At 43.1% G+C, this 13,996-nt stretch overlaps 1 protein-coding gene across 5 annotated transcripts in view; it reads left to right on the forward strand.

Moving 5' to 3' along the window:
• Window positions 1–5,279: 5,279 nt before the first annotated feature.
• Window positions 5,280–13,996, forward strand: part of LOC118373710 (alpha-synuclein-like) — a 29,336-nt gene continuing 20,619 nt past the window's right edge. For 4 of the 5 annotated variants that reach the window (XM_052492583.1, XM_035759919.2, XM_052492582.1 and 1 more), the window contains exon 1: window positions 5,280–5,774. In XM_052492583.1, the coding sequence (XP_052348543.1) occupies window positions 5,654–5,774 (121 nt within the window). In that variant the 5' untranslated portion in view covers window positions 5,280–5,653. The remainder of the gene's footprint in view (window positions 5,775–13,996) is intronic. The other variant, XM_035759920.2, reaches the window with a different exon arrangement.

Here is a 13,996-nt window from a genome sequence, read left to right on the forward strand (position 1 = left end):
TATTTTTAGAATGTTTGGAATGTTTAGAATATTTGGAATGTTTAGAATGTTTAGATTTTTAGAATGTTTGGAATGTTTAGAATATTTGGAATGTTTAGAATGTTTAGATTTTTAGAATGTTTGGAATGTTTAGAATGTTTGGAATGTTTAGAATATTTGGAATGTTTAGAATGTTTGGGATGTATTTCCTTTTTCTTTCTTTTTGGTTGTTCTGTCTCTTTTAACTGATAGGGAACTGTACAAAAACATATTTAAGAGAAATTGTAAAAGTGATCATGCAAACACACGCTTGCGACCACGCACACACTTATTTACGCATGCTAAATTAACACAAATGCACAGACAAATACATAAGAATGTACAAACACCCACAAATTTGAAATGTACTATTATCAACGTGAATAAATATTTTCTTTAAACCAAATTAGCTGTGTGTGTTGGTCGTGTGTCTCTGGTAGGTTTTTCTCAATTTACAGATATGGCCTCAGACACCCGGTGATCAACCATTGTTTTGTTGTTGTATATGTATTTATTTAACCTTTATTTTAACAGGGGAGACATATTGAGACCGAGATCTAATTTCCAAATGTGCCCTGTGTCATACAATGAACAAAAAATATTAACAAAAATATATACAGTACCAGTCAAAAGTGTGGTAGAATAATAGTGAAGACATTACAACTAGATAATAACACATGTGGAATCATGTAATAACCAAGAAAGTGTTAAACATATAAAAATATATTTTTTATTCGAGATTCTTCAAAGTAGCCACTCTTTGCCTTGAGGACAGCTTTAAACACTCTTGGCATTCTCTCAACCAGCTTCATGATGTAGTCACCTGGAGTGCATTTCAATTAACATGTGCCTTGTTAAAAGTTCATTTGTGGAACAGACACATCTCAACATCAACTCTTCAGAGGAAACTTTGTGAATCAGGCCTTCATGGTCGAAATGCTGGAAAGAAAACACTACTAAAAGACATTAATAATAAGAAGAGACTTGCTTGGGCCAAGAAACACCAGCAATGGACATTAGACTGTTCCAACCGCTGTCTTTGTGAGACACAGAGTAGGTGAACAGATGATCTCTGCATGTGTGCTTCCCACCGTGAAGCATGGTGGAGGAGGTATGATGGTGTGGGGGTGCTTTGCTGGTGACTCTGTCTGTGATTTATTTAGAATTCAAGACACACTTAACCAGCATGGTTACCACAGCTGGTTACAGCCATCCCATCTGGTTTGCGTTTAGTGGGACTATCATTTGTTTTTCAACAGGACAATGACCCAACACACCTCCAGGCTGTGGAAGGGTTATTTGACCAAGGAGAGTGATGGAGTGCTGCATCAGATGACCTGGCCTCCACAATCACCTGACCTCAACCCAATTGAGATGGTTTGGGATGAGTTGGACCGCAGAGTGAAGTCTTCAAGACTGTTGGAAAAGCATTCCTCATGAAGCTGGTTGAGAGAATGCCAAGAGTGCGCAAAGCTGTCATCAAGGCAAAGGGTTGCAACTTTGAAGAATATAGAATATATTGTTTAACACTTTTTGGGTTACTAGATGATTCCATGTGTGTTATTCCATAGTTCTGATGTCTTCACTATTATTATATAATGTAGAAAATGTAGAAAATAAAGAAAAACCCTTGAAGGAGTGTGTCCAAACCCTTGACTGGTACTGTGTGTGTGTGTGTGTGTATATATATATATATATATCACGTCTAGTCAAGGTGGGTGGAATCAGGCGCAGAGAGCAAATAGTGAATAGTAGTTTATTCTCCGGTGAACAAAAATAAACACGGACAACCCAAAATACAAACAGGGTGAAAATATCCAAAACAGGATAACAGACAAACCGGAGAATAAATAAACACAAAAACACCGACAGCCGAAACGAAATGACAAAAACAAACAATCCTGCACAAAACAAGGGCGGGACAACCTACATATTATACAGATACTAATTAACTAACACACAGGTGAAAACAATCAGACAAAACCAACAGATAACCGAAAAGGGATCGGTAGTGGCTAATAGGACGGTGACGACGACCGCCGAGCACAGCCCGAACGGGCAGGAGAGCCAACCTCGGCGGAAGTCGTGACAATATATATATATATACAGGGCTTTCTGGTACTGTGTGTGTGTGTGTGTGTGTGTGTGTGTGTGTGTGTGTGTGTGTGTGTGTGTGTGTGTGTGTGTGTGTGTGTATATATATATATATATATACAGGGCTTTCGGAAAGTATTCAGACCTTGAAGTTTTCCCTATTTCTTTACATTACAGCCATATTCTAAAATGGATTAAATAAAACAATCTCCTCATCAATCTACACACCATACCCCATAATGACAAAGTGAAAACAGGTTTATAGAAATTTTAGAAAATGTTTTAAAAAACTGAAATACCTTATTTACATAAGTATTCAGACCCTCTGCTATGAGACTCGAAATTGAGCTCAGGTGCATCCTGTTTCCATTGATCATCCTTGAGATGATTCTACAACTTGATTGGAATCCACCTGTGGTAAATTCACTTGATTGGCCGTGATTTGGAAAGACATACACACCGCTCTATATAAGTTCCCACAGTTGACAGTGCACGTCAGAGCAATAACCAAGTCTTGAGGTCAAAGGAATTGTCTGTTTAGCGCCAAGATAGGATTGTGTCGAAGGGTACCAAAACATTACTGCAGCATTGAAGGTTCCCAAGAACACAGTGGCCTCCATCATTCTTAAATGAAAGAGGTTTGGAACCACCAGGACTCTGGCCGCCCGGCCAAACTGAGAAATTGGTCAGGGAGGTGACCAAGAACCCGATGGTCACTCTGACAGAGCTCCAGATTTCTTCTGTGGCGATGGGAGAACCTTCCAGAAGGACAAACATCTCTGCAGCACTCCAGCAGTCAGGCGAATGTTCACCTTCTAAAAGGCAAACGACCCTAAGCACACTGCCAAGGCAATGCATGAGTGGCTTCGGAACAAGTTGTTTCAGTATGATATGTTAGATAAAGGAATAACGACAGACACCAATGTCAGGTTCAATAGCCTTGTTTGTGCATTGTACGAATGGCTACAACTGGAGTCCCGGGGAACAGTCCGGCTAGTCGATTACCTATCAACTAGACTCCGTAACACAAGTCTCTGAATGTCCTTGCGTGGCCCAGCCAGAGCCCGGACTTGAGCGAACATCTCTGGAGAGACCTGAAAATAGCTGTGCAGCAACGCTCCCTATCCAACCTGACAGAGCTTGAGAGGATCTGCAGAGAAGAATGGGAGAAACTCCCCAAATACAGGTGTCCCAGCATGTAGCGTCATACCCAAGGAAACTCTAGGCGGTAATCACTGCCAAAGATGCTTCAACAAAGTACTGAGTAAAGAGTCTGAATACTTATGTAAATGTGATATTTCATTTTTTTTTTTTTGCAAAAATGTATAAAAACCTGTTTTTCTTTGACGTTATGGGGTATTGTGTGTAGATGATGAGGATAAAAAAATGTTTTAACCCATTTTAGAATAAGGCTGTAACGTATCCAAATGTGGAAAAAGTCAATTAGTCTGAATTCTTTCCAAATGCAATATATATATATATATATATATATATATATATATATATATCATTAAAATACAAAAACACAGTCATGGTAAGCACAAATAAAACATCCCAAATCACCCATTGAGGCAGAGAAATAGAGGGAGAGAGGAGAGAGAAAAAGGTGTAGGAGACACAACAGGGTATTTGAGACAGAGGACAAGTGAATATGTTGCATCTTCTAATTTGGCTGTCCTTAGCGTCCATTTTGTGACAGGAATGGATTCCAAGGTACTGCGTCATGATGCAGTGTGTATTATGGCCACTGGAGGGAGTGCCTCTGCACAGACATATACTGTGGATAGATTTAATGGTCTCAATATCAAATCATTCATGTGATTGTTTCCAATTAAAATGGTAGAAACAATAATAAGATAATATAAGACAATTTCTTAAGCAGGAATTTGACTAAGACTGTCTTGGAGTGGTCTGAGTGGTGAGGGGAAAACTATAAATTAGCTGGGAAATGGGATACCTAGTCTGTTGCACAACTGAATGCATTCAACCAAAATGTGTCTTCTGCATTTAACCAGGGAGGTGTGTGGGGCTGCCTTAATCAACATCCATGTAGCAGTTGTTCTTGGGGATTACCTGCCTTGCTTAATTAAGGGCAGAACAGCAGATTTTACCACCTTGCCATCTCAGGGATTTGAACCAGTGACTTTTCAGTTTATGTGGCCGAATTCTCTTAACCGCTAGGCTACCTGCTGCCCCAGTTATTAGCAGAGAGGCTTAGAGCTCTCTTTGTTGTTGGTCTATTAACTAATTTACTGCATTGGTGATGTCACCATGGAATAGCACAACTTCATCCCATCAAAACAGGCAGAAATTTCAGGTGGTGTTTTCAAACAGCTCTTGCACTAAACGTACATTATCATAATTTTCACAATTTAACAGTATTATTCCAACATCATAGTGTGAAAATATATATAAAACACAGGAAATCACATTTTTGACTACACTGGGCCTTTAAGAGAGGGGGTTGGGGGGGTGCAAAGAGGGGGTGCAGGGGTGAGTCAGCATTTTGTCGTGCCACCGATAGAAAATGGCAGTCTGAATCGAAGCTATTGTCTATGGTCAGTTTCTCTTCTCTACTCCCCAAAGAATAAACTTGCTCAGCCCCCTTGTACGGATGTGAAAGAACTGGACCAGACCCTCTTCGAATGGACTGGGTTAAAGAACATGGTGGAAGCTGAGTAAGGTCAGAGGTGATGTCACAGCAGACTTTCAGGAAGTATAGATTCAGCTAATAATACAATGGTAAACTGATAATTATAACTGCAGCATCATCATTAATATTAATTTCCTTCCCTTTTCAGAACCCCAGCCATCTCAACACAGCCATCTCAACACAGCCATCTCAACACAGCCATCTCAACAAGCGCTCCAATCTATTTTTTTTATTAATCTAAATGATTTTCAGTTTCATCACATAAATCTCTGACAGAGCAACCTGCGTATTAAATATGGAGTCAGCTAGCTTGAGGTTGCTCTGTGTGTGTGAGCAATGAGAGGGAGAGAGAGAGGGAGAGAGGGAGAGAAGGGGAGGGGGGGAGAGAGAGAGAGAGAGAGAGAGAGAGAGAGAGAGAGAGAGAGAGAGAGACAGAGAGGGGGAGAGGGAGAGGGAGAGGGAGAGAGAGAGAGAGAGAGAGAGAGAAGGGGAGGGGTTGGCTGCAGCGTGACTTAAATATGCTGCAGCAACCAGCAGGTTCTGTCTTTCTGTCGCTCGTTCTCTCCATCACATGCACACCTGCTTCCTCTTTATTTCTCTCTCACACTTTCTCTTCTCTCTCTGTCCGCTCAGTCTCTCTCTCCTCTTCTCTCTCAGTCTGCATCCTGTGGCCCTGAAGTGCAGTCCTCTCTCTCTCTCCCTACCGCTCTCTCTCCATCTCTCTCTCTGCACCACTTGGAGGAGGAGTCACTGACACACACACTCTCTTTCTCACACACAACCTCTCTCACACACAACCTCTCTCACACACAGTCTGTGTGACCAGCTCAGCCAGCAGCCAGCAGGCCCGTTTCAGAGCAGGGAAGCCCAGGAGAGACCTATCCCAGGATGGATGTACTGATGAAGGGGTTCAGCATGGCCAAGGAGGGGGTGGTGGCCGCTGCGGAGAAGACCAAGGCTGGGGTGGAGGGGGCAGCCGCTAAGACCAAGGAGGGTGTCATGTATGTAGGTAAGTGTACCCACAGCACCGCAATGAGTGTGTGAGTGTGTGTGTGAGCGCGATAAAGGGGTCCCATGGGTACACCAGTCTCGGACAGTAACAGTGAGGAAGGGGGAGGGGATGGGGTTGCCAAGGTGCAGAGGCAGAATTACTGCAGAACTGGTGCAGAGAGAACGAGGAGGAGAGAGAGACAGAAAGAAAGATGGGGTGTGGTAGAGACAAGGATGAAGAAAATAGTAGAGGGACAGAGGAATGGAGTGAAGGAATCAGATTAAGATAGGAGGATAGAGAGGAGAAGAGAGAGGGGAAAAGATAGAGGATAGAGAGAGAGGATAGAGAGTAGGATAGAGATTATAGAGAGCATAGAGAGGAGGAGGAGGAGAGAGAGAGAAAGAGAGAGAGAGGATACAGAGGAGGGGGAGAAAGGAGGAGAGAGAGGAGGATAGAGAGGTTAGAGAGGATAGAGATGATAGAGAGAATAGAGAGGAGGAGAGAGAGAGAGAGAGAGAGAGAGGATAGAGATGATAGAGAGAATAGAGAGGAGGAGAGAGAGAGAGAGAGAGAGAGAGAGGATAGAGCTGATAGAGAGAATAGGGAGGAGGAGGAGAGAGAGAGAGGATAGAGAGAATAGGGAGGAGGAGGAGAGAGAGAGAGGATAGAGATGATAGAGAAGAACAGGGAGGATGAGGATAGAGAGGTTAGAGAGGATAGAGATGATAGAGAGAATAGAGAGGAGGAGGAGAGAGAGAGAGAGAGGAGAGAGAGAGAGAGAGAGAGAGAGAGAGAGAGAGAGAGAGGATAGAGATGATAGAGAGAATAGGGAGGAGGAGGATAGAGAGGTTAGAGAGGATAGAGATGATAGAGAGAATAGGGAGGAGGAGGAGAGAAGATAGAGAGGATAGAGAGAATCGGGAGGAGGAGGGGAGAGGATAGAGAGAATAGGGAGGAGGAGGAGAGAGGATAGAGAGGATAGAGATGATAGAGAGAATAGGGAGGAGGAGGATAGAGAGGTTAGAGAGGATAGAGATGATAGAGAGAATAGGGAGGAGGAGGAGAGAAGATAGAGAGGATAGAGAGAATCGGGAGGAGGAGGAGAGAGGATAGAGAGAATAGGGAGGAGGAGGAGAGAGGATAGAGAGGATAGAGAGAATAGAGAGGATGAGGAGAGGAGAGAGAGAGAGAGAGAGAGAGAGAGAGAGAGCTAGAAGAGAGGAGGGGAGAGAGGGGAAGATGTGTGACATTGGTGGGACTGCAGCCGTTCATAAGAGCGCTATAACATGTTATAACCTAGATAAGACCATGTCAAGGCTGCTACCACCAGACAATTAGACAGGGTCCACAGTACTGTGAGAGGTTGATTCTGTGAGAAGGGATTCACCAGTGTGTGTGTGAGTGTGTATGTGCGTCACTGCTCAAGGTTAGCCTGTGTGAGGGCCAAAGGGTGTGCGCTAGGAACAGGGTACACACACACAGGCTTGACCCCTCAGTCTGACAGTTACAGCTAACACTACAAAATAATGGGATGGAACCTGGTGGAATGTGTGTGTGTGTGTGTGTGTTTATTATTTATGAGTGGCAGGGTGGGGGGGCAAGGATAAGGATCAGCTGAGCATTGCAGCAATCCTCTCTTCCTGGTGTGTGTGTGTGTGTGTGTGTGTGTGTGTGTGTGTGTGTGTGTGTGTGTGTGTGTGTGTGTGTGTGTGTGTGTGTGTGTGTGTGTGTGTGTGTGTGTGTGTGTGTGTGTGTGTGTGTGTGTGTGTGTGTGTGTGTGTGTGTGTCTGCATGCTGCAGGCCAGTGTGTGACTGCTGATGACTAACTACCTTCCTCTGCCTTCAGAGTCTGCAGCCAGGGAACAGACAGAGGGAGCGACGGGCAGAGAGCGATAGAGGGGGGGTGCAATTACATTTATTGGCTCAGTTCAATGTTTATACATAGCCAGATCAATGACGATTTATACTGAACAAAAATATAAATGCAACATGCAACAAATTCTACAATTTTACCGAGTTACAGTTCATATAAGGAAATAATTTAAATAAATTCATTAGACCCTAATATATGGATTTCACATGACTGGGAATACAGATATGCATCTGTTGGTCACAGATATCTTGTAAAAAATGGGCCTCGCAATTAGCCTCAGGAACTCATCACGGTATTTCTGTGCATTCAAATTGCCATCGATAAAAGGAAATTGTGGTCGTTGTGCGTAGCTTATGTCTGCCCATACCATAACCCCACTGCCACCATGGGGCACTCTGTTCACAACGTTGACATCAGCAAACCGCTCGTCCACACGACGTCATACACGTGTTCTGCCGTTGTGAGGTCAGTTGGACGTACTGCCAAATTCTCTAAAACGACATTGGAGGCGGCTTATGGTAGAGAAATTAACATTCAATTCTCTAGCAACAGTTTTGGTGGACAGTCCTGCAGTCAGCAGGCCAATTGCACACTCCCTCAAAACTTGAGACATCTGTGGCCTTGTGTTGTGTGACAACACTGCACATTTTAGAGTGGCCTTTTATTGTCCCCAGCACAAGTGGTACTTGTGTAAGAAGCAAATCAAATCAAATCAAATCAAATTTATTTATATAGCCCTTCATACATCAGCTGATATCTCAAAGTGCTGTACAGAAACCCAGCCTAAAACCCCAAACAGCAAACAATGCAGGTGTAAAAGCACGGTGGCTAGGAAAAACTCCCTAGAAAGGCCAAAACCTAGGAAGAAACCTAGAGAGGAACCGGGCTATGTGGGGTGGCCAGTCCTCTTCTGGCTGTGCCGGGTAGAGATTATAACAGAACATGACCAAGATGTTCAAATGTTCATAAATGACCAGCATGGTCGAATAATAATAAGGCAGAACAGTTGAAACTGGAGCAGCAGCACAGTCAGGTGGACTGGGGACAGCAAGAGCCATCATGTCAGGTGCCTGGGGCACGGTCCTAGGGCTCAGGTCCTCCGAGAGAGAAAAAGAGAATTAGAGAGAGCATATGTGGGTGGCCAGTCCTCTTCTGGCTGTGCCGGGTGGAGATTATAACAGAACGTGGCCAAGATGTTCAAATGTTCATAAATGACCAGCATGGTTGAATAATAGTAAGGCAGAACAGTTGAAACTGGAGCAGCAGCATGGCCAGGTGGACTGGGGACAGCAAGGAGTCATCATGTCAGGTAATCCTGGGGCATGGTCCTAGGGGCTCAGGTCCTCCGAGAGAGAGAGAAAAAAAAAGAGAAGGAGAAATTATAACAACACTTAGATTCACACAGGACACCGAATAGGACAGGAGAAGTACTCCAGATATAACAAACTGACCCTAGCCCCCCGACACATAAACTACTGCAGCATAAATACTGGAGGCTGAGACAGTGCTGGTTAGTCAACTTCTTGATATGCCACACCTGTCAACTGGATGGATTCTTTTACAAAGGAGAAATGCTCACTAACAGGGATGCAAACAAATTTGTGCACAAAACTCTAGATACATTTTTGGAATCTTTCATTTCAGATTTTGAAACATGGAAGCATCACTTTACATGTTGTGTTTATCTTTTTGGTCTGTGTACATTTTTCAAAAGGCACTCGCACATCTGAGCAATCTTATTTGCAGGTGCCTGGTAACAGTTGAACAAGACGAAGGAAAAAGGAAACCGCACACTGCTCTTGATAGTATCACTGATCTTTAATAAGGTTACATATCGGCCTCATGGCCTTCGTCAGAGCTTTTGTGAATTTTTTAATATTTAGCACCTTTATGTGGACCTCGTCCCTCCCACATCCGTTCCACACATCGAAGGGGGTTGGAGGAGAAGGAAAACAAATAAGTGCTGCCAAATATAACAACATGCGTTTCATAAATGTTACAAAAGTGTATAAATAAGACGTATGAAACACGTCTGTAAAACCACAATGAGGACATGGCTAGTTTTCATTAATCATTGGGTACATCTTATGAAAACACATCTGTAAAACCACAATGAGGACATGGCTAGTTTTCATTAATCATTGGGTACATCTTATGAAAACACATCTGTAAAACCACAATGAGGACATGGCTAGTTTTCATTAATCATTGGGTACATCATACGAAAACACATCTGTAAAACCACAATGAGGACATGGCTAGTTTTCATTAATCATTGGGTACATCATATGAAAACACATCTGTAAAACCACAATGAAGACATGGCTAGTTTTCATTAATCATTGGGTACATCGTACGAAAACACATCTGTAAAACCACAATGAGGACATGGCTAGTTTTCATTAATCATTGGGTACATCATATGAAAAACAGAGTAATCACGAAGGCCGTGAGGCCGATACGTAAAGCTTATTAATATCAGTGATACTATCAAGAGCAGAGTGCAGTTTCCTTTTTCCTTCGTCCTGTGTACATTTAAAAGAGCGAGAGAGAGAGAGAGAGAGAGAGAGAGAGACAGAGAGAGAGAGAGAGACAGAGAGAGACAGAGAGAGAGAGAGAGAGAGACAGAGAGAGAGACAGAGAGAGAGAGAGAGAGAGAGAGAGAGAGAGAGAGAGAGAGAGAGAGAGAAGGAGAGAGAGAGAGAGAGAGAGAGACAGAGAGAGAGAGAGAGAGAGAGAGAGAGAGACAGAGAGACAGAGAGACAGAGACAGAGAGAGAGAGAGACAGAGAGAGAGAGAGAGAGAGAGAGAGAGAGAGAGAGACAGAGAGAGAATAGACAGAGAGAGAGAGAGAGAGAGAGAGAGAGAGAGAGAGAGAGAGAGAGAGAGAGAGAGAGAGAGAGAGAGAAAGAGAGAGAGAGAGAAAGAGAGAGAGAGAGAATAGACCCTGGAATTACGTCATTGAGCTGGCTGCTTCCCGCCCCATGGCTTAGAGATGAACAGATGGAGAAAAAGATGGACAGATGGAGAAAGAGATGGACAGATGGAGAAAGAGATGGATAGATGGAGAAAAAGATGGATAGATGGAGAAAGAGATGGATAGATGGAGAAAGAGATGGATAGATGGAGAAAGAGATGGATAGATGGAGAAAGAGATGGACAGATGGAGAAAGAGATGGACAGATGGAGAAAGAGATGGATAGATGGAGAAAGAGATGGATAGATGGAGAAAGAGATGGATAGATGGAGAAAGAGATGGACAGATGGAGAAAGAGATGGATAGATGGAGAAAGAGATGGACAGATGGAGAAAGAGATGGACAGATGGAGAAAGAGATGGATAGATGGAGAAAGAGATGGATAGATGGAGAAAGAGATGGATAGATGGAGAAAGAGATGGATAGATGGAGAAAGAGATGGATAGATGGAGAAAGAGATGGATAGATGGAGAAAGAGATGGGTAGATGGAGAAAGAGATGGATAGATGGAGAAAGAGATGGATAGATGGAGAAAGAGATGGATAGATGGAGAAAGAGATGGATAGATGGAGAAAGAGATGGACAGATGGAGAAAGAGATGGACAGATGGAGAAAGAGATGGATAGATGGAGAAAGAGATGGATAGATGGAGAAAGAGATGGACAGATGGAGAAAGAGATGGATAGATGGAGAAAGAGATGGACAGATGGAGAAAGAGATGGACAGATGGAGAAAGAGATGGAGAAAGAGATGGACAGATGGAGAAAGAGATGGATAGATGGAGAAAGAGATGGATAGATGGAGAAAGAGATGGATAGATGGAGAAAGAGATGGATAGATGGAGAAAGAGATGGATAGATGGAGAGAGGTTCGGTGAAGGGGGTGCTTACATTTGTGTAACCTGTACAAGTGTGTGGTGAGGAAATGTATTTTGTGGATATCCCACTCCGAGAGATCAGCCATTATTCAGCAATTAGGGTTAAGGACCTTCCCCAAGGGCAGATCGACAGATTTATTTCCCCTTATAACTTCACTAGTGACCTTTCGGTTACTGGCCCAATACTCTTACCGCTATGCTACCTGCCAGAGGGTTCATGTTCCTGAAAACCTACTGTATCTACACAGCATACCACCCTGCATACTGCTTCTGAAGCTAAGCAGGGTTGGTCCTGGTCAGTTCCTGGATGGAAGACCAGATGCTGCTGGAAATTGTGTTGGAGGGCCAGTAGGAGGCACTCTTTCCTCTGATCTAAAAATATATATATATATATATATATATATATCCCAATGCCCCAAGGCAGTGATTGGGGACACTGCCCTGTGTCGGGTGCCGTCTTTCGGATGGGACGTTAAACGGGTGTCCTGACTCTCTGAGGTCATTAAAGATCCCATGGCACTTATCGTAAGAGTAGTGGTGTTAACCCCGGTGTCCTGGATAAATTCCCAATCTGGCCCTCAAACCATCACAGTCACCTAATAATCCCCAGTTTACAATTGGCTCATTCATCCCCCTCCTCTCCCCTGTAACTATTCCCCAGGTTGTTGCTGCAAATGAGAACGTGTTCTCAGTCAACTTACCTGGTAAAATAACGGATAAATAAAATTTCAAAAGACAGGTCCTCAAGTGGAAGGGTGACGGTTCTATGTGGAACCGTAATGACTCTTTTAGTGATAATTAAAATGCAGGGCCAACAGCTCATTAGAATATTTTGGGGCGTGGTTTACTCAAGCTCTTTTTGTGCAACCGGGAATGAGTGTCATTCCAGTTTATCTAGTGTGTGTTGTGTTACGCCATCAATCGTCATGTAATTTTATAGCTATTGACAATGTCCTGTGAAAGATTTGCAGATGGCTTTGTGTCAATAAAGGTTTCTTTATAGCATCATACAAGTTCCATTTAGAACCTTATGTGCAAGGTTCTCTATAGAACCTTCAAAAAAGCGTTCTGTACAGTGCCAAAAATGGATGCGCTATGGTTACAAGCCAAAGAACCCTTATTTGGCACTATATATATTTTTTAACTTGTGTGTGTAATCTATCAACTGAGACTGCAGACGTCAGCTGTGTGTGTGTGTGTGTGTGTGTGTGTGTGTGTGTGTGTGTGTGTGTGTGTGTGTGTGTGTGTGTGTGTGTGTGTGTGAGTGAGTGAGTGTGTGTGTGGTGGTGAGTGAGTGAGTGAGTGAGTGAGTGAGTGAGTGCGTGAGTGAGTGAGTGAGTGAGTGAGTGAGTGAGTGAGTGAGTGAGTGAGTGAGTGAGTGAGTGAGTGAGTGCGTGCGTGCGTGTGCCAGCGCGCCAGGGCCCAGGAGGAGTCGATCCAATCAAAACAAATCATGGATTATTACTTCTATCACAAAATGCGATGCAATTTTACCCAGAATGCAACTCCTCTCTAACAAGGTCATCTACTCAAAGCTTACTGGAGAAGAAGTGTGTGCATGTGCGTGCGTGCGTGTGTGTGTGTGTGTGTGTGTGTGTGTGTATACCGTGCTGCTAAACAGCTATAAAAAGAACACTGTATTGGTCTGGATACTGTAGACCAGGGATGGGCAACTGATGGGGGTGGGGGCCACAAAAAATCTGAACTCATTATGAGGGTCCGCAATATGTACCCAGATCCATACCCACACATAAAGTCAGCGTTTGGGGGCCCTAAGTTACATTTTGTTAACCATTTTAGCGGCCCCCCTCTTGACAGGGAGAGAAAACAGTAACATGTTAGAGTTAATTTCCTGGAATTCTACTCATTTTGCCATGAGGTGGAGATAATGTTTTCATTTTGCCATGAGGTGGAGATAATGTTTTCATTTTGCCATGAGGTGGAGATAATGTTTTCATTTTGCCATGAGGTGGAGATAATGTTTTCATTTTGCCATGAGGTGGAGATAATGTTTTCATTTTGCCATGAGGTGGAGATAATGTTTTCATTTTGCCATGAGGTGGAGATAATGTTTTCATTTTGCCATGAGGTGGAGATAATGTTTTCATTTTGCCATGAGGTGGAGATAATGTTTTCATTTTTGCCATGAGGTGGAGATAATGTTTTCATTTTGCCATGAGGTGGAGATCATGTTTTCATTTTGCCATGAGGTGGAGATAATGTTTTCATTTTGCCATGAGGTGGAGATCATGTTTTCATTTTGCCATGAGGTGGAGATAATGTTTTCATTTTGCCATGAGGTGGAGATCATGTTTTCATTTTGCCATGGGCTGGAGATAATGTTTTTCATTTTGCCATGGGCTGGAGATAATGTTTTTCATTTTGCCATGAGGTGGAGATAATGTTTTTCAGTTTTGAACATGCTATCTGTGATTAACAAAATCTGTGATTTGACCATTATTACTACAAGTGTAGTTAGCTGGCTAGGCTAACTTACGGATCTAATAAATGTT

This window comes from Oncorhynchus keta, chromosome 3 (genome assembly GCF_023373465.1).
Source record: "Oncorhynchus keta strain PuntledgeMale-10-30-2019 chromosome 3, Oket_V2, whole genome shotgun sequence".
Lineage (NCBI taxonomy): Eukaryota > Metazoa > Chordata > Actinopteri > Salmoniformes > Salmonidae > Oncorhynchus > Oncorhynchus keta.